Source organism: Medicago sativa, chromosome 2 (assembly GCF_051527215.1).
Source record: "Medicago sativa cultivar Bolivia chromosome 2, Bolivia_mono, whole genome shotgun sequence".
NCBI lineage: Eukaryota > Viridiplantae > Streptophyta > Magnoliopsida > Fabales > Fabaceae > Medicago > Medicago sativa.
The window spans coordinates 72381370-72404159 of NC_140750.1; the positions used below are offsets into that span (position 1 = coordinate 72381370).

At 35.2% G+C, this 22790-nt stretch overlaps 2 protein-coding genes and 1 pseudogene across 3 annotated transcripts; 2 read left to right on the forward strand and 1 right to left on the reverse strand.

Moving 5' to 3' along the window:
• The first annotated feature begins 5512 nt into the window (after positions 1-5512).
• LOC146950433 (uncharacterized) overlaps positions 5513-22790 on the forward strand; it is a 66932-nt pseudogene continuing 49654 nt past the window's right edge.
• Positions 14554-18512, forward strand: LOC146950434 (equilibrative nucleotide transporter 3-like). Of its 2 annotated transcripts, none has more exons than XM_085746362.1 (10): positions 14554-14619; positions 15274-15380; positions 15480-15584; positions 15975-16130; positions 16217-16360; positions 16828-16933; positions 17120-17292; positions 17380-17540; positions 17716-17974; positions 18204-18512. In XM_085746362.1, exons 2-10 carry the CDS (start codon positions 15348-15350, stop codon positions 18309-18311), a joined length of 1245 nt encoding a protein of 414 aa, XP_085602488.1. In that variant the 5' UTR covers positions 14554-14619; positions 15274-15347; the 3' UTR covers positions 18312-18512. The 2 variants fall into 2 exon arrangements, with proteins under 2 accessions (XP_085602488.1, XP_085602487.1); XM_085746361.1 differs by having other exon boundaries at positions 15312-15380.
• LOC146950435 (putative GPI-anchored protein At4g28100) lies at positions 18955-21285 on the reverse strand. The gene is made up of 2 exons (XM_085746363.1): positions 20388-21285; positions 18955-19505 (listed from the first exon to the last, which is right to left on the reverse strand). The coding sequence occupies exons 1-2, from the start codon at positions 20970-20972 to the stop codon at positions 19173-19175; spliced, it is 918 nt and encodes a 305-aa protein (XP_085602489.1). The 5' UTR covers positions 20973-21285; the 3' UTR covers positions 18955-19172.

A 22790-nucleotide genomic window follows, 5' to 3' on the forward strand; every position in this document is an offset into this window, starting at 1 on the left:
TGGTAAAGAAAGAGGTGCTGAAGTTACTAGATGCAGGTATGATCTACCCTATCTCAGATAGCTCATGGGTAAGTCCAGTTCATGTGGTACCCAAGAAAGGAGGAATGACGGTGGTAGCAAATGAAAAAAATGAATTGATACCTACCCGCACCGTCACTGGTTGGAGAATGTGTATAGACTACCGGAGGTTGAATACCGCAACAAGAAAGGACTACTTTCCATTACCATTCATGGATCAAATGATTGAGAGATTGGCTGGCCAAGCTTTCTATTGCTTCTTGGATGGGTATTCAGGGTATAATCAAATTGCAGTAGCTCCGGAGGATCAAGAAAAGACTGCCTTCACTTGTCCATTTGGAGTGTTTGCTTATCGAAGGATGCCCTTTGGGCTGTGTAATGCGCCGGCAACCTTTCAAAGGTGTATGCTTTCCATCTTCTCTGATATGATAGAGAAGAACATTGAGGTATTTATGGACGACTTTTCTGTTTTTGGTAAGTCTTTTGATCAATGCTTGTTCCATTTAAATGATGTACTTAAAAGATGCACCGAAACTAACCTTGTTTTGAATTGGGAAAAATGTCACTTTATGGTAACTGAAGGTATAGTTTTGGGACATAAAATAAGTGCTAAAGGCATTGAGGTGGACCAAGCCAAGATAGAGGTTATAGAGAAACTTCCTCCACCCGTCAACGTTAAAGGAGTGAGGAGTTTCTTGGGACATGCCGGTTTCTATCAGCGGTTCATAAAAGACTTTTCTAAAATTTTAAAACCCCTCTGTAACCTCTTGATCAAAGAACACGAGTTTAATTTTGATTCTGAATGTCTAAATGCTTTTTCTTTGATTAAAAACAAGTTGGTAACTGCACCAATAATCATTGCACCCGATTGGGATTTACCTTTTGAACTTATGTGTGATGCAAGTGATTATGCTGTTGGTGCAGTCCTAGGCCAACGCAAGAAAAAAATTTTTCATGCAATTTACTATGCAAGCAAGGTTTTAAATGAAAATCAAGTTAACTATTCCACAACTGAAAAGGAATTGCTTGCGGTAATCTTTGCATTGGAAAAATTTCGTTCTTATCTAATAGGCTCCAAAGTCATCGTTTTTACAGATCATGCAGCTCTCAAATATCTCTTAACTAAAGGGGATTCAAAGCCTCGACTGTTGAGGTGGATCCTATTATTGCAAGAATTTGATCTTGAAATTCGTGACAGGAAGGGAGTCGAGAACGTGGTAGCTGACCACCTCTCAAGGCTGGAAAATGATGAGGTAACAAAGAAGGAGAAAGCCATCAAGGCCGAGTTCCCTGATGAACAGCTGTTTGCTATTGGAGAAAGACCTTGGTTTGCTGACATGGCAAACTTTAAGGCCGGCAACATAGTTCCTGATGATCTGACCTACCCTCAGAGGAAAAAGTTCTTCAAAGATGCAAACCACTACTTGTGGGATGACCCATATCTGTTTAAGGTAGGTACTGACGGTTTGATTAGACGTTGTGTTGCAGGTGAGGAAGCACATAGTATCATGTGGCACTGCCATAGCTCAGCTTATGGAGGCCACCACAGTGGAGAAAGAACAGCTGCAAAAATTTTGCAAAGTGGATTCTGGTGGCCCACCCTTTTCAAAGATTGCCACGACTTTGTCACAAGATGTGACAGATGCCAAAGGACAGGTAACATATCAAAGAGGAATGAAATGCCCCTAAAAGGAACCATTGAAGTTGAACCATTTGATTGTTGGGGTATTGATTTTATGGGACCATTCCCTTCCTCTTACTCTTATCTCCATATTCTAGTCTGTGTTGATTATGTCACCAAGTGGGTTGAAGCGATACCATGTGTTGCTAATGATGCCAAAACGGTTGTCAACTTCCTTCAAAAGAATATTTTCACTAGGTTTGGAACCCCTAGAGTATTGATTAGTGATGGGGGGAAGCATTTTTGCAATAATTTTCTTGAAAATGTGCTCAAAAAGTATAACATTAAGCACAAAGTTGCAACTCCCTATCACCCACAAACTAGTGGTCAAGCAGAGGTTTCAAACCGACAGCTGAAACAGATTCTGGAGAAGACAGTTGCGTCAAATAGGAAAGATTGGTCTAGGAAGTTAGATGACGCACTGTGGGCATATATGACAGCCTTTAAGACCCATCTTGGGTTCTCACCCTATCAGTTAGTATATGGGAAGGCATGTCATCTTCCAGTCGAGCTAGAACATAAAGCTTATTGGGCCATTAAGGCCTTAAATTTTGATCAAGTAGCCGCTGGTAAGAAAAGAATTTTGAAACTTAATGAACTTGAGGAGATGAGGCTTAGAGCATATGAAAATGCACTCATCTATAAAGCCAGGACAAAAAGGTATCATGACAAAAACTTAGTGCCTAGGGATATTAACTGTGGACAACTAGTTTTGTTGTATAATTCCAGGTTGAAGTTGTTTCCTGGGAAGCTCAAGTCAAAATGGTCTGGACCATTCTTGGTCAAAAGTGTGTCACCATATGGAGCTGTTGAACTAGTGACACCTGAAGGAGATCGAAGTTTCAAAGTAAATGGACAAAGAGTTAAACCATACCTAGGTGGCGACCTACCTAAAGGAAGGGTGGCACTCATTTTGAAGGACCTCTGAGGATCCTTAGCAGTCAAGCTAGTGACGATAAAGAAGCGCTGGGTGGGAGGCAACCCACTAGATTTACTTTGTTTTTTTCAATACATTCAGTTTTTATTTTCTTGTATTGTCAAAAGTCCGTTGAACTAATTTCCCCTTTTGTGATAAATTTGCACTTGTTTATTATTAACGAATTTGTTTGTTATGTGACCTATTCCAGTTTAGTAACAGTTGTTTGATGAAACGGTATTCCAAAAGTTCTAAAGGAGGGGTGACTTGATTCAAAGGCGAAGTGTACGGCGTTGCTAGATAGTCACATACTCCCAGAAATCTCAGCCATAAGGTTCATTGCCAAATTTGTTTTTCAATTTACTTATATTTAGATTAGTTTTCCATGCAACTACATTTCTAGAACTTGCATTGTTTCTCTATTATTGATTGGTCTTTGTCATATACACACTGAGGCAAAAGTGCTTGGTCCTGTGAGCCTTTTTGAAGCCTACCCTGTTTTAATTTGTTGAATTTATCCTTTCTTAACCAATTGTGAGCCGGTAGGATTAGAACTTTTTGTTCGGTGACAAACTACATTACAAGCCTAGAGACTTTTAGGACTTGTCCCTTAATGTATTTTCTGAGTTAAGGCATTGTAGAATGTTGCTAAAGATTAAGTTTGGGGTTGCTATTTGAATTTGCAACCAACTAAGTTTGGGGTGGGGGTACTAGAGAATAAGAGAACAAAAATGAAAGAAATATGAAATTGTCATGCAAAATACACACAAAAATGGTGTATCAAAAAAAAAAAAAGAAATTGAATGATGAAAAAGGGACAAAACATTGAAAATCCGAGTAACTTCAAACTCGAGTGTCCCTAAATGTTGAAAACATTCTCTAGTACCTTTGCATTGATTGTTATTCCACAAGGTGAATGAAGGAAGGATTGAATTTTGTACTTTAACTTTCGTAGGAATGCCTAACTCAAATTTTGTGTAGCCTACTTATCCAAATATATCCCACCTTTCACCTAAGCCCCGTTATAACCCTAAAGACCTCAAAAGTGTGTAATGATATTGACTTTGATTGATATTTAGAAACTTTTCAAGCGTATGGTAATATGTAGACCTGCATGTCGACTGGTAGAACCCTATTTCATATTGATGCGTGGAGTTGTGAATTGGTGGATGCGAACAAGTCAAACTAGCTCATCTTTAGCTAGAAGGAGAATGAACTTTTGGGTACTATCGTTTTGTTAGGTAACTGTTATTTTACTGTCGTTTGTCACTGTTGCAAGCAAATTCCTTGAGGACAAGGAATGGTTTAAGTTTGGGGTTGTGATGACATGCTGTCATTACGTAATTTTTAGGACTTATTTTGACATTTTGATAGAGTTCTAAGCAACATTAAGTGTCCAGGAGCAGTTAAAAGCATCAAATATGGAAGAACTGGAAGAAGCCAATCGTACTGCGATTTGCTAATTGCAATACGATTTCTTGAAGTCAGAGAGCATGTTTTTTGAGGAGTTGGAACGCAATACGATCCATACCATCGTGATACGATTTCAAGAAGGGCTTTAAAGGAAATTAGGGTTCAAAGAGGCCATCGTGGTACGATTTCTAAATCGTGGTGCGATTTTGGGCGATCCAGAAGTTGCCTATTTAAGCTGAAGTCACTCTCAAACATAGGGATTACGATTTTGGAGAGCTAAAGTGCGATTTTAACACCCAGAAGGCTGCAGCGGAGAGGATTTCATCATCTCTAACCCAGTTTATGTATGTTTTAATTCTTTCATTGATTATGCTATTTGTAAACTCAATTATGAGTAGCTAAATCTCTTAGAGATTAGGTCGGAGATGAACCTATGTAACCCTAATTGATATTATGTTGCTGTGAAACTCTATTGTTTATTAATGAATTTCTAGTCTTTATTCAATTCAATTGTTCTTAATGCTTTTTATATCCTGATCAAATATAAACATGATTTTGTGAGATCGAATGACTACTGACCATAGCTTTCGACTTAGACCTAATTGAATTGTTCTAATAAACATGGTTAGTCTAGGAATGGATAATCGTTTGTTAGTGATATTAGGTTAACGTTCATAAAACCTTCAAGGATTATTAGACCACCTAAGGAATTAGGGGCTGTAGTTTAAGAAGAGGGTCCTAACTCAAGGGATTGATTAGGGCTAATTTGTTAACTATCGTGAAACTAGAAAATCATTAGTAACAATAGGTGCAGTAACCAATTAGGGGAAACATAGAGGATTCGAAGACCTGATCTCATCTCTCTCCATAATTTCTTAATCAAATCTTATTCTTTTATTTGATTTCATAAAATCAAACCCAATCTGCTGCCTAGTGGCAAACAAAAATAAACTTTTATACATCCTATTTTTATAACGCGATTGAATTATTGAAGTTAAAAACAGTCCTCGTGGGATCGATATTTTTACTACTTCGATAGTATTTGGTGCACTTGCCAGAGATCTATCACCACACATTATATAGACTATACAAATAATTTTATTTATAATAAATTTAGTTAATTAATCTTAAGTCTTTGATTTTTTTTTTTGACAAGAATCTTAAGTCTTTGATATTAATTGTAATATGCATTTGTTTTTTATATTTTAGATGTTTTTTTTTTGGTCAAGTTATTTTAGATGTTTTTTATTTAGCTAAATAATATGATGCGTAATATTTTATATGTTGATTTAACAGATTTCATAGCATATTTTAATTATATTGTGATATTTTTTTTTGCTATTTATTATCTTTTTGTTGTGAAAGCGCGGGTAATGGGTGCGGGTACGGGCACTTAGATACCCATAGGGTATGGGGACGGGTATCAAACTTATTGCCCATGAGGGTATGGGCTCGGGTATGGGGATTTTTTTTAAAACGCGGGTATGGGGATGGGGACTATGGTACCCTGCCCAATGGGTACCTATTGCCATCCCTATCTTTGATTGATTTGCCTATTTGTGGACGCCTATTCACTTGGTATCATGGTGATGGTATCTCTATGAGTAGATTGGATTGATTTTTGCTGTCTGAGAAGTGGTGTGAGGTGTGGCCAAATTGTATTCAGGTAGTGTATCAACGGGGTCTATCTGATCATGTTCCTTTGGTTTTACATGTTGATGATGCCAATTGGGGACCTCGACCCTTGAGGATGCTTAAATGTTGGGCAAATTATGCTGGTTATGATGATTTTGTGCGTGAAAAATGGGCTTCCTTTACTGTTACTGGATGGGGTGGATTTGTGTTGAAACAGAAGTTGAAAATGATTAAAACTTGTTTAAAAGAGTGGCATCAACAACATTCTAAGAACATGGAGGGAAAGATAACGAAAGCTAAAAATCGAATGGAATATTTGGATTCCAAAGGAGCGTTATCAGAGCTTGCAGAAGAGGAAGTAAAAGAAATTCATGATTTGTCTGTAAATTTACACTCACAGTGTCGAATTCTGAATACCATTAACTGGCAAAAATCACGGTTGAAATGGTTACAGGAAGGGGATGAAAATTCTAAATTCTTTCACGAAATTATGTCAACACGTCGGCGACGTAACAATATTCATGTGGTGACTGTAAATGGCATCAGTGTCGAAGGGGTACAAAATGTCAGAGCTGCGGTCCTTAACCATTATTCTAATCATTTTAAACATCAAGATGCAGCTCGGCCAGGTGTGAATGCCCTCCCATTTCGTAAATTATCTTATGTTGACGCCGCTATGTTGACAAAACCTTTTTGTTTGGAAGAAGTGAAGAAAGCGGTATGGGATTGTGATAGTTTTAAGAGTCCGGGGACGGATGGTGTTAGTTTTGGATTCCTTAAACAATTTTGGGACATGCTGAAAGATGATTTTATGAGGTTTATGGTGGAATTTCATAGAAACGGGAAATTGACAAAAGGTGTGAATTCAACTTTTATTGCTTTAATTCCCAAGGTGCCTAGTCCCCAACAACTCAACGACTTTCGACCCATATCTTTGGTTGGGTGTATGTATAAGGTCCTTGCGAAAGTGTTGGCAAACAAACTTCGAGTTGTCATTGGCAGTGTTATATCTGACTCTCAGTCGGCTTTTGTTAAAGGGAAGCAAATATTAGACGGAATTCTTATTGCCAATGAAATTGTTGACGAAGCTAGACGTATGAACAAGGAACTTCTCATGTTCAAAGTAGACTTCGAAAAGGCGTATGATTCTGTGGATTTAAATTACCTTGATTCTGTGATGTGCAATATGAATTTTCCAACTTTGTGGAGGAAGTGGATATCTGAGTGCGTGGGAACGGCTTGTCAATGGATGTCCCACAGATGAGTTTAAGATTGAGAGGGCCTTCGTCAAGGGGATCCTCTTTTGCCGTTTTTATTTTTACTGGCTGCTAAAGGTTTTAATATAATGATGAATGCTACAGTGGAGGCGCAAATCTTCAGAGGATATGGTGTGGGCTGTGATGGGGGGTGCTGTTGACTCACCTTCAGTTTGCCGACGACACTTTCATCATATGAGAAAAAAGCTGGATGAATGTACGTTCTATGCGCGCGATGTTACTTTTGTTTGAGGAAGTTTCGGGGTTGAAGGTCAACTTTCACAAGAGTATGCTCACTGGTGTGAACGTAGATGATTCTAATTGGTTGATGGAGGCGGCGTTGGTTATGAATTGTCGAAGGGGGTCTATCTCGTTTGTGTATTTGGGCCTTCCTATTGGGGGGATTATAGAAAATTGAGTTTTTGGAAACCCGTTCTTGATCGTATAGTGGCTCGCTTGACTTCTTGGAACAACAAATTTTTGTCTTTTGGTGGTCGTCTGATACTGTTGAAATCTGTTATGTCCTCACTTCCGGTTTACTTTCTTTCCTTTTTCAAGGCTCCCGCAGGTATAATTTCTTCTATCAAATTTGTGTTTAAAAGATTTTTTTTTTGGGGGGGGGGGGGGGGGGAGTGAGGATAGTACGAAAATAGCATGAATAAAATGGGACTCCATTTGTGTTCCAAAGGAGGACGGAGGGTTGGGGGTTAGGAGGTTGGGTGAGTTTAACTTGTCGTTATTGGGGAGATGGTGTTGGCGGATGCTGGTGGAGAAGGACGGGTTATGGTATTGCGTGTTAAAAGCGCGTTACGGAGAGGAGGGGGCGGTTGAAGGAGAGGGGTTAGACTCGGTTCGCCTTGGTGGCGGATGTTATGTAATGTCCGTGAGGGGATTGGTGAGGGTATGGGGAATTGGTTTGAAGGGAACATCCGACGGGTGGTGGGAGATGGTGTTAATACCTTATTTTGGTTTGATCATTGGGTCGGGGATTCGCCTTTGCGAATTAAATTTCCTAGACTTTTTGATTTGGCTGTAAATAAGGAATGTTTGGTGGCGAAGATGGAGAGGGAGGGATGGGAAGAAGGTGGGAGGGCTTGGTTGTGGAGACGTCGATCGTTAGCCTGGGAGGAGGATAGTGTGAGGGAGTGCATTGTATTATTCAATAACGTTGTTTTGCAGGTAACTGTTTCTGACACATGGCGGTGGACACTTGATACCATTCATGGATACTTCGTGAGGGAGGCTTATCGTTTTATTACTACTAACGGTGATCAGGTGGATAGGAGTCTGGTTGACAATGTTTGGCATAGGCATATCCCTTCAAAGGTGTCATTGTTTGTCTGGCGACTGCTCCGAAATCGACTTCCAACGCGTGATAATCTTTTGCGTAGGAACATACTTCATGCGACAACTTCTATGTGTGTGGCTGGTTGTGACGTCTTGGAAACAGCAAGCCATCTGTTTTTAGCATGCGGTATATCTCTTACTTTATGGTTTGCTGTTAGGTCCTGGTTAGGAGTATTTTCGGTGCTTCCTAATGATATACGTGATTATCATCTTCATTTTTGTTATATGGCGGGACTCCCGCGGTGCACACATTCTTTCTTGCAAGGCATTTGGTACGCATGTGTGGGTTTTATGGAAGAATCGGAACAATTGCATTTTCAAGAATGAGGCTTCACAGGCTTGTGTTCTCCTTGAGAAAGTTAAGCGTCATTCTTTTCTATGGTTAAAAGCTAAGCATTCATCTTTTAATTATAGTTCTTATGATTGGTGGACACAACCACTCCTATGTATGGGTGCTCACAATTGATTCATTATGTTGTGGTTAGGGGGTGTCTGAATTCTGACATCTTGTACCTGTAAATATTTTCTGGTGTCTCGCTTTTTGCACGTCTTGTGCAGGGTGTTATACCGGTGTTATTAATATATTTCATTTTAGCTTGTGAAAAAAAAAACTATTTAAATAAATGCATTGTAATAACTTATGTGACTTTGTACCAAAAAAAAAAAACTTATGTGGCTTTTTTGGCAATATATAGTATACTAGTAATAGAACTTACTTAAATGTGCCCCAAATTATTATATAGGCTTAAATGTGTAATCGTTCCCTGCACTTTGAGTAGATTTTGACTTTAGTCCCTGCACTTTTTTTTGTTTGACTTTAGTCCTTACACTTTGTAAAAAAAATTGCATTTAGTCCTTACCGTTAGTCAACTGTTAAAAAAAAAGGAAAGATAACAGAGTGCCACATGTCATGTAATTATTGGGCCACGTAAGTGTTTGCAGAATTCATTAAATGGTTACCTATTTTCTTGTATTTTTAATTATAATTATAACTGTTATAAATTAATAATAATATTAATTGATTAATTTTCTTCTAAAACAATTATTAATTAATTCTGAAAAATTATTCTCCAGCGTCCTTCTTCCGGAACAAGTTCACTCATACCTCTATCACCCACTGCTTCCTTATGCATAACACAAAATTAATGAAGATTGGATGATGGTGGATTCACGTAATGAAGGAGAAGAAGTTGGATGGTAATTTCTTAATTAATAAAATGATATTAAAACAATTTTTTTTTGAAAGAGGAGAAATGATATTAAAACAAATTAAAAACTTCTGTTTATTTTATTTTTAATGAATTCTGGAAAACACCACATGACCCAATAATTGCATGCCACGTGTCACTCTGGCACACATCCTTCCTTTTTTTTAACAGTTGAATGACGGTAGGGACTAAATGCAATATTTTTAGAAAGTGTAAGGACTAAAGTCAAACAAAAAAAAGTGCAGGGACTAAAGCCAAAATCTAGTAAATGTGCAGGGACCGATTACACATTTAAGCCTATTATATATTATAGAAAGCCAACTTCCATTCTAATAGCTTTTGTCGGGAAAAAAAAAAAACTTCTGATAGCTATCAATATTTTTTTCTAACATTTTCTCTCACTTGCCCTTTTGTTGAGTGAAACGGATGTGTGTCTACACTTTGTAAAGAGTAGTGAAACTCACATAGATTTCAATTAACAAACTTTTTTTTTTAAGGGGGACTTATCAAACTTTTGATAATTATTATTTTTAATAAATATTTACTATTTGTTAAAACTTTAACATATATCCTTAGAACACGTGTTAGCATGACTCTATTTTATCTTATTATTCTATCATTAGTTGTATACTCCCTCTATCCTTTAATATATGAGTATTTTATAAAAAAATCATTGGTATTAAGAAAAATTGTTAGAATAATATTATTAACTTATCATTTGTGTATAAATGGATTTAATATTGATTTTTCCTATTCTAAGACAATTGATAGTATTAATAAAATTTATACTTTAAAAAAGAATAATGAACGTATCTCAAAATTTATAGATGATGTTATATTTATGGGTAAACTATTTTTTATAAATAATCTTATAATTAAAGAAGGAGAGAGTATTTTAAATTTAGAGATGTGAATTCAATGTTGCATGATTTTGTTTTCATACACTTTGCTGGAGCGTTCACACTGCCGTCACGGGCAAACTACTCCAATCTTAAAGTCGGCTAGCTTACTTACATTTATTTAAATTTTATTTTTTTTCAATGAACATTATTTTGAGAGGTTGTTGCAAAGTACTTAAACTTGTCAACAAATTTTTTTTTACTTAAACTTTACTAAAATATGAGCCATTTTCATGTGCAAGAGATTCTTTTCCTTTTTTTTAATGAAGGAGATTCTTTTCCTATTCATCCACTTGCAACTCCCTTCTGATTGGGTGATTTTCTCAAAAATCAAAATTAATTTTTATTTGGAGTTTTAAAAGTTTCAAAAATCAAAATCAGATTTTCTTTTGAGTTATTAAATTTTCAAAAATCAAAATCAGTTTCAAATATAAAAATAAACATTTATCATAAATATATCTTAATCCAAACAATTTATATCATTAGATTTGCAAAAGATTAAAATATTACATATATTTAATGTATTTAGTTAGTAGTAATTTTAACAATAGTGGTGGTGTTGGCAGACATCAGACATTTGTTGGAGTGGTGATCAATGGTGGATATAGTGGCTAGTGGTGGTAAAAGTGGTGGGTTTCGATGGTCAGAGAGTTGTAGTTGTTGGTGGTTGGATAGTGATTGGGGATGGATGGGGTAGTGACTAGCGAAGGTCAAAGTGATGATTGGTAGAAGTCGAAGCGGTCAAGTGGTGGTTGGCGATGGTTTGAGTGATGGTTTGTGGAAGTCGAAGTGGTGGTTAATAGTAGTCAAAGTGGTAATCAATGGTGGTTGGTGTGATAATCAAGGGTGGTCAAGTGGATGATCAAATGTTTATAAAGTGGTGATTGACGGTGGACAAAGTGATGGTCGAAATGGTTGTCATATTGGTAGTTCTTTTTTGTCAAAACTTATACCGTTTCTAACATACACAAAAAAAATAAATTGTGATGTCCTTATTGTTTTTGTTCAAACATTACTTCTCTTACGTCAAAAACAAAATATATTTCTCCTAAGATTTTTTTTTTACGAGTACAGTATATATTTTATTATATATGTCTTAATTATAATTTCAATATTTTTCAAGAAACCCCTAAAAAACGTGTTTTGAGAAGAAAATAGAAATTCTTATGGTCTGTTTGAGAGGCGGAGCTACGTCAAAAACAAAATATATTTCTCCTAAGATTTTTTTTTTACGAGTACAGTATATATTTTATTATATATGTCTTAATTATAATTTCAATATTTTTCAAGAAACCCCTATAAAACGTGTTTTGAGAAGAAAATAGAAATTCTAACTTATGGTCTGTTTGAGAGGCGGAGCTTTGAGAAAAAGGACGTTGAAATGAACTAAATTGAGGGGGTTTGTAAAGGATCGACTTTGGAGAGATTTTTTTCTTCATAATATATATATATATATATATATATATATATATATATATATATATATATATATAGACGAACTACTTTTTTTTTTATTGGAATAGAATTTTGGAGGATTTGATAAATTTCTCAAATCCAATCTACTTTGTTATAATACTCTTAAAATTAAAACATATTAATCATAACCATTTATAAACGCCTCTCTCTTTCTCTAAAAAAAAAAAAAACACTCAAATAAAGTGAATAAGTTCTCTCTTATTTTCCTCATCATCACTCCTCTAACCACTTAAATTTGAGTTTTTGACACTTCAATGGTTCTATGGACTATCTCCTCAATCTTTAATTCTTTGGACCGTCAATGATGATAATATCCCATTTTACTTTGATCGTAACTTAAATTTTTTTTTTTGGGTGATCATAACTTAAAATTCTTCACCCCTCCTCTCTAAGAAGAATATATTGTGCGGGGATCGAGCGAACATGAGAAAATTAATTACGTGTCTCCATGGTGGGGACAATTTACCATGAAACCAGGGTCGTTCCTATGAAATAGGAGGCTCGGCTTTCTTTTTAAAATATGCCCCCAGTAAAATAAAAACGTAATTTTTTTTGTATAGCTAAGCTTCGTTAAAAAATCAGAATCAGAAGAACTTTTAAACATGAAACGAAATAAAAAAATTAAGTGAATGAGAGGTGAAATTTACCTTACGGTGTCGTTTGGATTTGTCACTCCTCCGTTGTGGGAAAGGGGAAAATGAATGGTTTATACAGAAAAAAATGATTGTTGTGATTCTTACAATGAAGTAGCTTTCCAAATTGACTGATTAAGTGATTATACAAATTAGGGTGGTTTGATAGCATCAGATTTATGTTCAGAAAGGAGAACTAGAGTCTAGAAAAAAACTGAAACGTGTACTGAAGAATGAAAAAGAAGTAACATATATATATTTTTATTTAAGTGGGGAGTAGATATTAGACTTAATTTTCTTTTTAGGCCCATAACTTTTGAAACCCCGGCTTAGTTGAGCACTTTGCACTCCCCAAAAGTCGGGCCTGCATGAAACCATAAGACATCATAGAATATCCTATACTCTTATATTGCTACTAAAGAAAGGCTCCATGCATCCAATGGAAACTAGGCAGAAGACATGCTACGTATTTATAAATATTGCATCATTAATAAGGTTAAGGAGTGAAATATGTTTGAGACGTAAAGATAACGATGTTGAAGATTAAACACCAAGTCATGAGTTTTTGGATTAATGTTGTGTGAATTGAAAAATTGAGTGTTAAAATCCCATTTAAAATAGAACATGTTAGTACATTAGTCATGTTTATATTGTGGTAAGATTGAGTATTCAACCGACTTTTCCATCTTTCCTCTATTCTCATCCAATCAGTTTATTTCCTCCACTTTTGTGGGTTAGTTTATTTTTTATCTTATTCACAAGAGTCCTTGAACTAATCAAATTTTTCACACAATTTTAGCTAGATTTAGTTATGAAGTCTCTATATAAATATAGGATTTCACTCCACTCAAACACACAACAAAAAGTTTTATTGAGTTATCGAGAACTCTTTATCTCTTCTTCCTATATCTGCTCGACGCATTTCTGAGCCGCTTCTCCCCTTTCTTTTATGTTCCACTGAATTAAGAGTATTCTTAAGATCATAGTCCTTTTTGAGGAATAATGTCCCATCAGAGCTAAGAATGGTCTTAAGAGTATTGTCCCTTCGGCAATTTATGTCCGTTTAAAGAGTAATATTAAGATCATAGTCTCATTTGAAGAATAATGTTCTTTCGGAATTAAGAATGATCTTGAAATCCTTTTCGTTATTTTCTGCCCTCGAAGAAGTTAAAAGTTAAAATGATGGTAGCATCATATTTGAGTGGTCGTCGTATCATAGTAGAGTGAGCATAGTACCACATTTAAGTGGTTTCAATATCAAATTTGGGTGGTCTTAGTAACATATTGAAGATATAATTCTAGAACAGATCATATAGTGTAGTAAGACTCTGAGATAGTTGTAGCTGACATGTTTTATCATTGAGGCTGCGTGGTTGATAGCCTGCTTACACAATTCTTAGGCATTATCACGAAACGTCTTAAAGAGAGCGGCATTACATTTTCTTTTCAAAATATGTAGTTTTAAATTCATATTGTTTATAGAAGTAATGATTTTTTTTGTTGTTCGATGTGTAGATATTTGGATTTGGTGTTGCTACATTGTCAATTTCCTAGAATGAATAACACCATACCATTTGATGGTTGAATGAATAACAATTTAATCATGCCACTAAATATGGTCTTAAAAAGGAGGCCTCTTTATATATAGTAGAAAACAAGCATGACTCCATTCCATTTGTGATTTTATTTGGTGTAAGCAATGCATTATGATAGAGGAATAATACATGTATATGCATTATGTGACAACTTTCCTTTTTCATATTGACATTGTATTTTTACTCTATCCCACTCTCTTCCGCTCTTTATTATTTTTGTCTCAAAAGAAGAGGGAATAAATGGTTGTCCCAATTCATAAATAAAGTTGCGGATGAAAAATTGAGAATAATATTTTTACACGTTAGCGCAGTAAAAAAAGCAGACTGACGGGCTCGAGAGTGCTCGTCTGAATGCTAGTTCTATATAATGGAATATTCTTGTTTTTTCCCTGAAAAGTGTTTAAATAACAGACTAACAGTATACAACAGTACATAAATTACGTATATAAATAAGACTCTTCCCTCTTCCTTCTTGGCGTGTTCATGTTTGTCTTTCTCAGCACTTCTGTGGTACCTTGAACTAATCTCTATTATACTAATACAGTAAGCTCTATCTTCCTCTTCTTCTCTAATTATCTTTATCCTTTACGTAATTTAATTGTTATGCTTGGTATCTTTATTCATTTAGATTTCTTCAGTACACTCGTGTGTCATAAAAGGAAGAAAGATATTGGCTAATTTTATGTCTCTTCTACTTCTACATATATATACAATTTATATTCACTTTTTTTTCCCAGAAGTTTTAATTTCTATTAATGGTTATTTTCCTTCCTAAAGTCTTTGCTCTTCTATCTTCCTTTTTGTGTATGGTCTATCACCATACTTGATTTGCAAGATGTAGCCATCAAGATTTTGAATCAAAGTCAAACAACTTTCGTCCACAATTTTTTGATATCATATAGATAGATACATGCTTTGACTTGTAAGCCATTTTTGTTGATTTATAAGTATTTTTCTTATCTTTATCTTTATATGCATAAAAAATTATTTAATTATATATAACTGCGAAAAAGATTTGTCACGTAATATAATGAATACACCAAATTATTATAAATGCATGTATAAAATATATTTTTTATCAACTGTGTACGTAAATTTAATGGCTAGTTATATATTTCTAGTTATCCCTCAAAAAGAAAAAATATATATATTTCTAGTTATGTTGGAGTACATTACAAAATAAAATAACATGTACAGATTGAAGCCTTAAATTGAGGTTATATACTTTCTTGTAGAACTTGGATTGAAAAAGAATAATTCAAGGCAGAGCCATGGTCAACATTGAGCCTCCAACACGTCTAGAGGTTTATGCTTAATTGGATCTCTTACTACTTTTGTTTGCTTAAGAATGCAAAGTGAACTTTTTCTTAATTTCAATTTTTTGTTGTTATTGGTATTCATAGGGAAAATATGCTGCAATATTGGTATGCTTCCTTCTTGGCAATGGATGTCTTTTCTCTTGGAACAGTATGCTCACAATAGAAGATTACTACATTTACTTGTTTCCGGTATGTAATTGATTTATGAGAGTAACAATTCTTGACCATACTTTACTTACTTCTTGATCGAACTCTAGATTACCAGACTTTTATTTTAAAAATATTTCTTACAAACCAAGGAATTTGACTCAAGTGGTTAATGAACTCCACTAAATGACAAATTGTTCAAAAGAATCTGAGTTTGATTTCTGAGTGGAACAATTTATAGTCAAACTTTACTTACTCCCGATTGAACTCCAGATTACTGGGACTCATTTTCCAGAGAACCAGAGGTTCACAAAAAATATTTCTTAGACTTAGTTATGTGCTTCTCCTTGTATGTTGGTGTAATTCAATGTTGAAAACTAAAATCATCTTGTAAAGAAATAATTCAATTGATTCATTTTTCTCCGTGTGCAGAATTATCATCCCTCCAGGGTGCTTACACTTGTATACCAGCCATTTGCAGTTGGAACACTTGCTATATTGTCTTATAATGAGGCAAAAGTCAATACTAGATTCAGGAACCTGTTTGGATATACTCTTTTTTTCATAACCACTTTTTTGGTGTTAATAGTAAGTCCTTTATCTATTCAACTAATTGTGAACTTTGATTCCTTTACCTTTAGGATGATTTTGATTTTCCAATAAATTTAATGTAGTTGGATTTAGCAACATCTGGTAAAGGAGGACTTGGAACTTTTATTGGTATATGTGCAATTAGTGGTGCCTTTGGAGTTGCAGATGCTCATGTTCAAGGTGGAATGATTGGAGACTTGTCCTACATGAAGCCAGAATTCATTCAGGTCAGCTATACCGATTATAGTTCTAAATTGCCATTCATAATTGCAATTGTGTTACAACAGCTGCATTTTACGCGATATCAAGGTTTGCAGCGCAATTGTAAGTTGTAACCATAATTTCGTTTATGTTTGATTCTATCTTTGGACTTAGTCAAACGTGATTTGACCATAAATTGTTATGTTTGGTTTTTGACTTTATGATTGAATTTAGACTCAATATCAATTTTACCTAAAAAGCTAATAATTTTAATTTCTATGGTGGCGTGATTCAATTTCGACAGATGTATGGATACAAAAACAATTATGATCTAAACTATCCTAACATAAATCGATAAAAATCATATTTATGTGAATGTATTCTAACATTAATCATTTTACGTTCAATTAATTCAGGCAAAATCAAATTGTCACCGCATAATCAAACTCACGCTTATCTATGATACTTACATCTATGGTTTTTAATGTTACAGTCTTTCCTATGTGGTTTGGCAGCATCTGGTGCATTAACCTCTGCTTTAAGGTTAATTACAAAAGCAGCATTTGATAATTCTAAGGATGGTCTTAGAAAAGGAGCTAGTAAGTTCAACTTTTCTTTTTCTATTGTTACAGACACCATAATCAAAATTTCATCTAATTCATTTAGATTCTGTGATGATGTTCCAATTCTTATTTGTTGCTATTGAAATATTCATGATATAATCATGACCATTACTCTATATACTATTTAGTTACGTTGCTAATATATATATACTTTCATTGCAGTTCTATTCTTTGCCATATCAACATTCTTTGAGCTTCTATGTGTTCTTCTCTATGCATTTGTTTTTCCTAAAATACCAATTGTGAAATACTACCGTACAAAAGCAGCATCAGAAGGATCCAAAACGGTTTCAGCTGATCTTGCAGCTGGTGGCATCCAAACAATACCTAAAGAAGTACTATTTCTTTCTTCTGTTTTAGTTTCAAACTTTCTCATTGTTTATGACTCACCTTATAATGTGATAATAATTTCCCTTTTTCAGGATGAGGATCATGCACACAAACAAGAGAGGAAGGGAAACAAGGAATTGTTTTTTGAAAACATTGATTATTTACTTGATATGTTCCTAATTTATGCATTGACACTATCTATTTTCCCAGGATTTCTGTCTGAAGATACCGGAGCACATAGTTTAGGAACATGGTATGTTCATTGCTACCTGCCTTTTAAATCTTTGGTAATTTTGCCATTTTATTTTAATTTCAAATTTTTACGAATCGAAACGACAAGGACCAACGCCTAATGGATTGCTGTAGATAAAGATGTGTATTCTGTAGTTATATGTATCATTGAGAAAGTTGTGCTTATAATTTTTTAGGTATGCTCTTGTGTTAATTGCAATGTACAATGTGTGGGATCTAATAGGAAGATACATCCCACTCTTGAAATTCTTGAAATTGGAGTCAAGAAAGATGATCACAGTAGCAATACTATGTCGTTTCTTACTTGTTCCAGCATTTTATTTCACTGCAAAGTATGGTGATCAAGGTTGGATGATAATGTTGACATCATTCTTGGGGCTATCCAATGGTTACCTCACTGTTTGTGTTATGACATCAGCACCCAAAGGTTATAAGGTAAGACCTTGAGAGTATATTATAGTAGTGTTTAATTTGGAACCGGCTCCCTGGGGATTTCCCGCATTCACGCATTCGAGATATCGATGGCTGTTTGATCAAAATCGGATAGTCTGGACCGTTCGGTTTTGATTGAACGACCACCAATATCCTTAAAGCATAAATACCAGATCCCTATACTATATGAAATCCAAATTCTCATTAATATTTATGTTTTAATTTATTGTAGGGTCCAGAACAAAATGCTTTGGGAAACTTGTTGGTGTTGTTTCTACTTGGAGGTATTTTTGCAGGGGTTACACTAGACTGGTTGTGGTTGATAGGCAAAGGTTGGTGAGATCTCAATAAGCACAAACTACAGGAATAGTTGTGATTGAGGCTATGATTGTAAAAACGAAAAATAGAAATTGGTGTTATCTTTCTATTTTTAGAGATATGATATGGTTAAATGGCACAACAAAAAGGTGTATGTGTCATTTACACAAGGAAGGGGATGTATGTGCAATTTTTTTAACAAATAAAAGGGTCTGTTTCTCCATGGTAGATTTATAGGAGGTAGATTCACTACCATGTCCAAGCGTAATAATAAAAAAAAAGGAAAGCAATCACTTCTAGTCCAAGCAAATTAACACAAAATGCATTGAAGTATGGTGAGGATATTTCAATTTCTATGTAATTTCAAAATGGCTGTATTGGTTTTTGTGTTGAATTTTCTGCGCTTTAGTGGTTCATCGGTTCATTAATAAATAATCTAATATTGACACGTTTTGTGTTTAGATTAATATTCAAAGGATCATGCATAACAATGTTGTCTGAATTTGGTCTTGTGTTTAAGAGAATTGATATTGCTATAAAAAAGAGTTAACCACGCAGCTTGTTATCACTTGTCATCTATTCCTATGTAATTTTCCGTGAATAAGTATTATTGCGGTTTCATTAGAGTTTCAATATAATTCTTCCATCAAACGAACACAAAGACATAGTGATTTCAATCATGCGTATATGAATATTTTGTTATAACAAGCAAATATACACTGGTGCTAAAAAGTATATACGAAAAGACACTTAAAAAGAGAGGCTCGTGACAAAAATGGACAAAACTCAAACAGACATATTTGTCTCTTTGCATATACTTGTTCTGTTGTCCAATAATAATAGTTTCACGTGACTGACACAAACAACCCATGTAGTTGACCCTTCAGACACAAACCAAAATGATTTTGGTCCCAATCATAATAACAATCATACTCCAAAAGAATTTAATCAAGGGTGAAGATGGTGCCTCACTACTACTTGTGTGATCAAATTGCATTGAATCAACGGCTAAGGGCATGTTCTCTTGGTCTGGACTACACTTTATATTGTGTGGATGAGCACTGTACATTACAGCACGTAACACTGCTGATACTGTTGGTATATACAATGTCTTGTTCTTCCCTAACAGCCATGTTAGTGCCATCAATTGACAATCCCGGTCGTACATTTTTCTTTCTCGGTCACTCTCTTTGGTATCCTTCTTGTGCACTTTTAACTGCACCACTCAACAATCAAAATCGGACATTAACTAAATGTATGTTTGGTATCAAGTATCGCAATGGAATTGTACAAAATCACAGCGTTTCACCGTAATTTTAGCACGCCTAGAGTAATACCAAAAATGTGGTGCCACATTTTGATTTTCACAATTCTAGTGTCAATTCAAACATGTACTAAAATAATGACAAAAAATATATGTTACCCGATGAGACTTTCGATCATGTTCAATTGATTTACTCAGTTGAACCACAATTGAAATGTATAACAAATAAGTAAAAAAATATTTAAAAGAAAAGAGAGATTGGTCCAACCAAACTGCAATGTAATCGAAATTAAACCAACGGACAAACTACTATGTCCCATAGTCACATAATTCGCGGTTCGTTCCGGTACGCGGTACGGTTACGGGTTCGCGGTACGCGACAGGAGAAGAATTCGGTACGTATAGGGGTATACAGCTTCGGTACGCTCCGGTTCGTAGTAGTAATAATACCTAAATAAATATAGTGAGCTATAAAAAAAAAGTATTTTTTTTACCTAATTTCTTCTACCAAGTTTCTCACTCTCCACTCTTTGTTCATGTTCTTCTCACTCAGTCCTCAACTCATGGTGATTCATTTTATATTTATTTGTAGTCTAAACCTTTTTTTCAACCAATCAGCGGTAACCATGCTTTGGTACGCTTGGTTCGCTGGTTTGTGCGTACCAATACGCCGAAGTACCCGAATTCGGTACTCACGTACCAATTCGCAATTCTCCCTTGATTACACGAATTATGTGACTATGCTATGTCCATGTTCAACCGATTGAAGCAGCTAACTCGGTCCAATTTTTAAAATATTGGTTTATATACATAATGTGTAATTAATTAATTTACCTTTTGTAATGCAACAAGACAATTGGTGCAACCAGCATATGAAGAGTTACGACAATTCTTCTCCAAGTCACGAACCGCAGCAGTAGGAGTAGCTTTATGAGAACCAGATACATTATGAACCGTAGTAGAAACAGAAACATTAAAAGCGGTTGGACAATTTAGTGAGCTTATTTGATGAAGCCTGATTCCACAGAAGCATAATATGGCATCACAACTAGCATTTGGTGTCGGGATTATAATGTTCCGGCCGCGAAGCGAGTCTTGAAGGGAGTTAACACACTTCTGAGAATCATCCGGCATCATTGGAAGATCGACTGAATTTACCGGTGGTGGAGGAGAAATCTCTAATGCTCTTCGCGCGTGAGCCGCGAAGAGCCAGGCTGCAAGTACGGGACAACAGCGGCTTCGGTCAAGGTTGTTTCCGCATGCATCGTTGACGCCGCCAAAGAGTTCATTGGAGAGGTCTAGTTTGCATATTTGGGATTCTGTTGGAGTGGGAAATGAAGGGAGTGTATTTGAATGTGAAATGTGTGAAATTGATGTAAAAAATACAAAGAAAGCTAAAAGGAAAGTTAATGATTGCATTTTTTGGTATTATGTTGAGTTTGAATATTGAGTTGAGTTTGGACTTTGGAGTAGTGGGTGAGATGCTGGGAAATTTGTTTGGTGTTGGTACATAACTTGGATTGGGTAATAATAGCATACGGATGAAATGAGAGTTGATATGGTTCACAAGGTTTTGAAAGCTTTGAAAGAAAAGTGTGTCAGAGAATTTGACAGTTTGTGGTGTCCTTTTCACTTTTTTTTCACTTGTTTTTTTCTTTGCTGTGTGTCATTGTTACTTCTTTTCATCACATTTTGTTGTATTTTACTATTTTACCTTGTTTGATTTTGATTGCAAGTGGCATTTCCTTTTTAACCCTTTGTATTTATAGTTTTCGTTTGAAATTTTATATGAATCAGAACTTTGATACATCTGTGAATCAAAGTCTGTCTTCAAGTCTTTGTTTTTATATTCTTTTTGGATAATGATATATAATTTGATTGGTTAACTTAGTCCTAAACAACACTACACCACCAAAAAAATAAACACATGTCGTATTCGTTGTGAGTAATGAATGAAGCTCAGCCGATGGATCAATAAGAGTCACATACCACTATTCGACTGTGCTCCAAGCTTGGAGAAATAATCAGTAAAACATATTATCTTCCTTAAGAGTGTGATGCATTAGGAAACTCAATGATTATCGATATAATTTTTTATCACCGCTATCTCATTGCCATAATGGTGCTTCGAAACATCCGCATGCTGCATCGGGTGGATAGTTGCAAAGAGTCAATGTAACTGATAATATTCCTTAAACTTGCCTCCAAACACATTCAAATCCCGTGCATCAGAGCCATGATCTCGGCATGGAGGTATCACCAAGATCATGGCTCTTGGTGATACCAAGCTACATCAGTTTACAAGCAAACATAGAATGAAACAAAATTTCAGATTTAATTTCACAAATTGGACAGACAGTGTCCAAGAGAATACCTATGTGATTTAAGATGTATCTAGTGGGAATTGCAAGATGCATCACTTGCCAAAGAAAGAACTGAATGTTGGATGGGATTTTAAGATTCCATAGCCATGTCCAAGAAACCATAGTTGAGGTTAGGGTGCCTCCTCATGATTTAACCAAGAATATCCATATATAGGTTAGAGCTATTTTTTCTCGGACTTCTAGAGGCAAAGTGATATAGATTCTCTACAAATTTACGCCTTCACTTGTAAGTATGTATTTGATTTGAAGAACAACATCGTGTATTTGGACAAAAGTTACACGGTAGCATAAGGCTTCTTTCAGGAATCATGGATCATACTACACATTGGTTGAGCCAATACCAATATTGAATTGGATTCCACCATGATACTTCACGCCTTCATGATATCATCCAAATGCAGAGGATTTACTACTTATATGCGATTAAGGATCTCATATTGATAGAATTAATTAAGAAAATAAATTGTTTTTGATTAGGCCTGAGGTCAATCTATTAAGGAATAGGTTACTATGGACTATGTTATGAAGACACCTTTGAGGTACATACAAGCTAGCCCGAAGACGTCATCGAGAGAACATGATGATCAATCAGGGCGCATATGTGAACAACTTGTCTCCTAATACAACTAGTCATTTCATATGGGAAATCTAGATCAGTTCATCTTATAAATACTAGCTCATGACTCATGACTCAGGTTAAGGTACACATTCTTTAAACCCTAAGAACCTCACACCCTCGATCACATGTTGACTCGATCGCCAAAGTATTTTCAGATGTGGAGTCTTCATCTCATTTGTATGACCACTTCTTTGGTTGTCAATCTAGGTCCACCTTGAATCATAAATTAACCAC

Coding starts and splice junctions, on each gene's coding strand:
- LOC146950434 (XM_085746362.1), top strand. CDS start 15,348: ATGGTCAACATTGAGCCTCCAACACGTCTAGAG. Junction 16,934..17,119: donor TGGTCTTAGAAAAGGAGCTA/GTAAGTTCAACT, acceptor CTTTCATTGCAG/TTCTATTCTTTGCCATATCA. Junction 17,975..18,203: donor CAGCACCCAAAGGTTATAAG/GTAAGACCTTGA, acceptor AATTTATTGTAG/GGTCCAGAACAAAATGCTTT.
- LOC146950435 (XM_085746363.1), bottom strand. CDS start 20,972: ATGCAATCATTAACTTTCCTTTTAGCTTTCTTTGTATTTTTTACATCA. Junction 19,506..20,387: donor GTCTTGTTGCATTACAAAAG/GTAAATTAATTA, acceptor TGAGTGGTGCAG/TTAAAAGTGCACAAGAAGGA.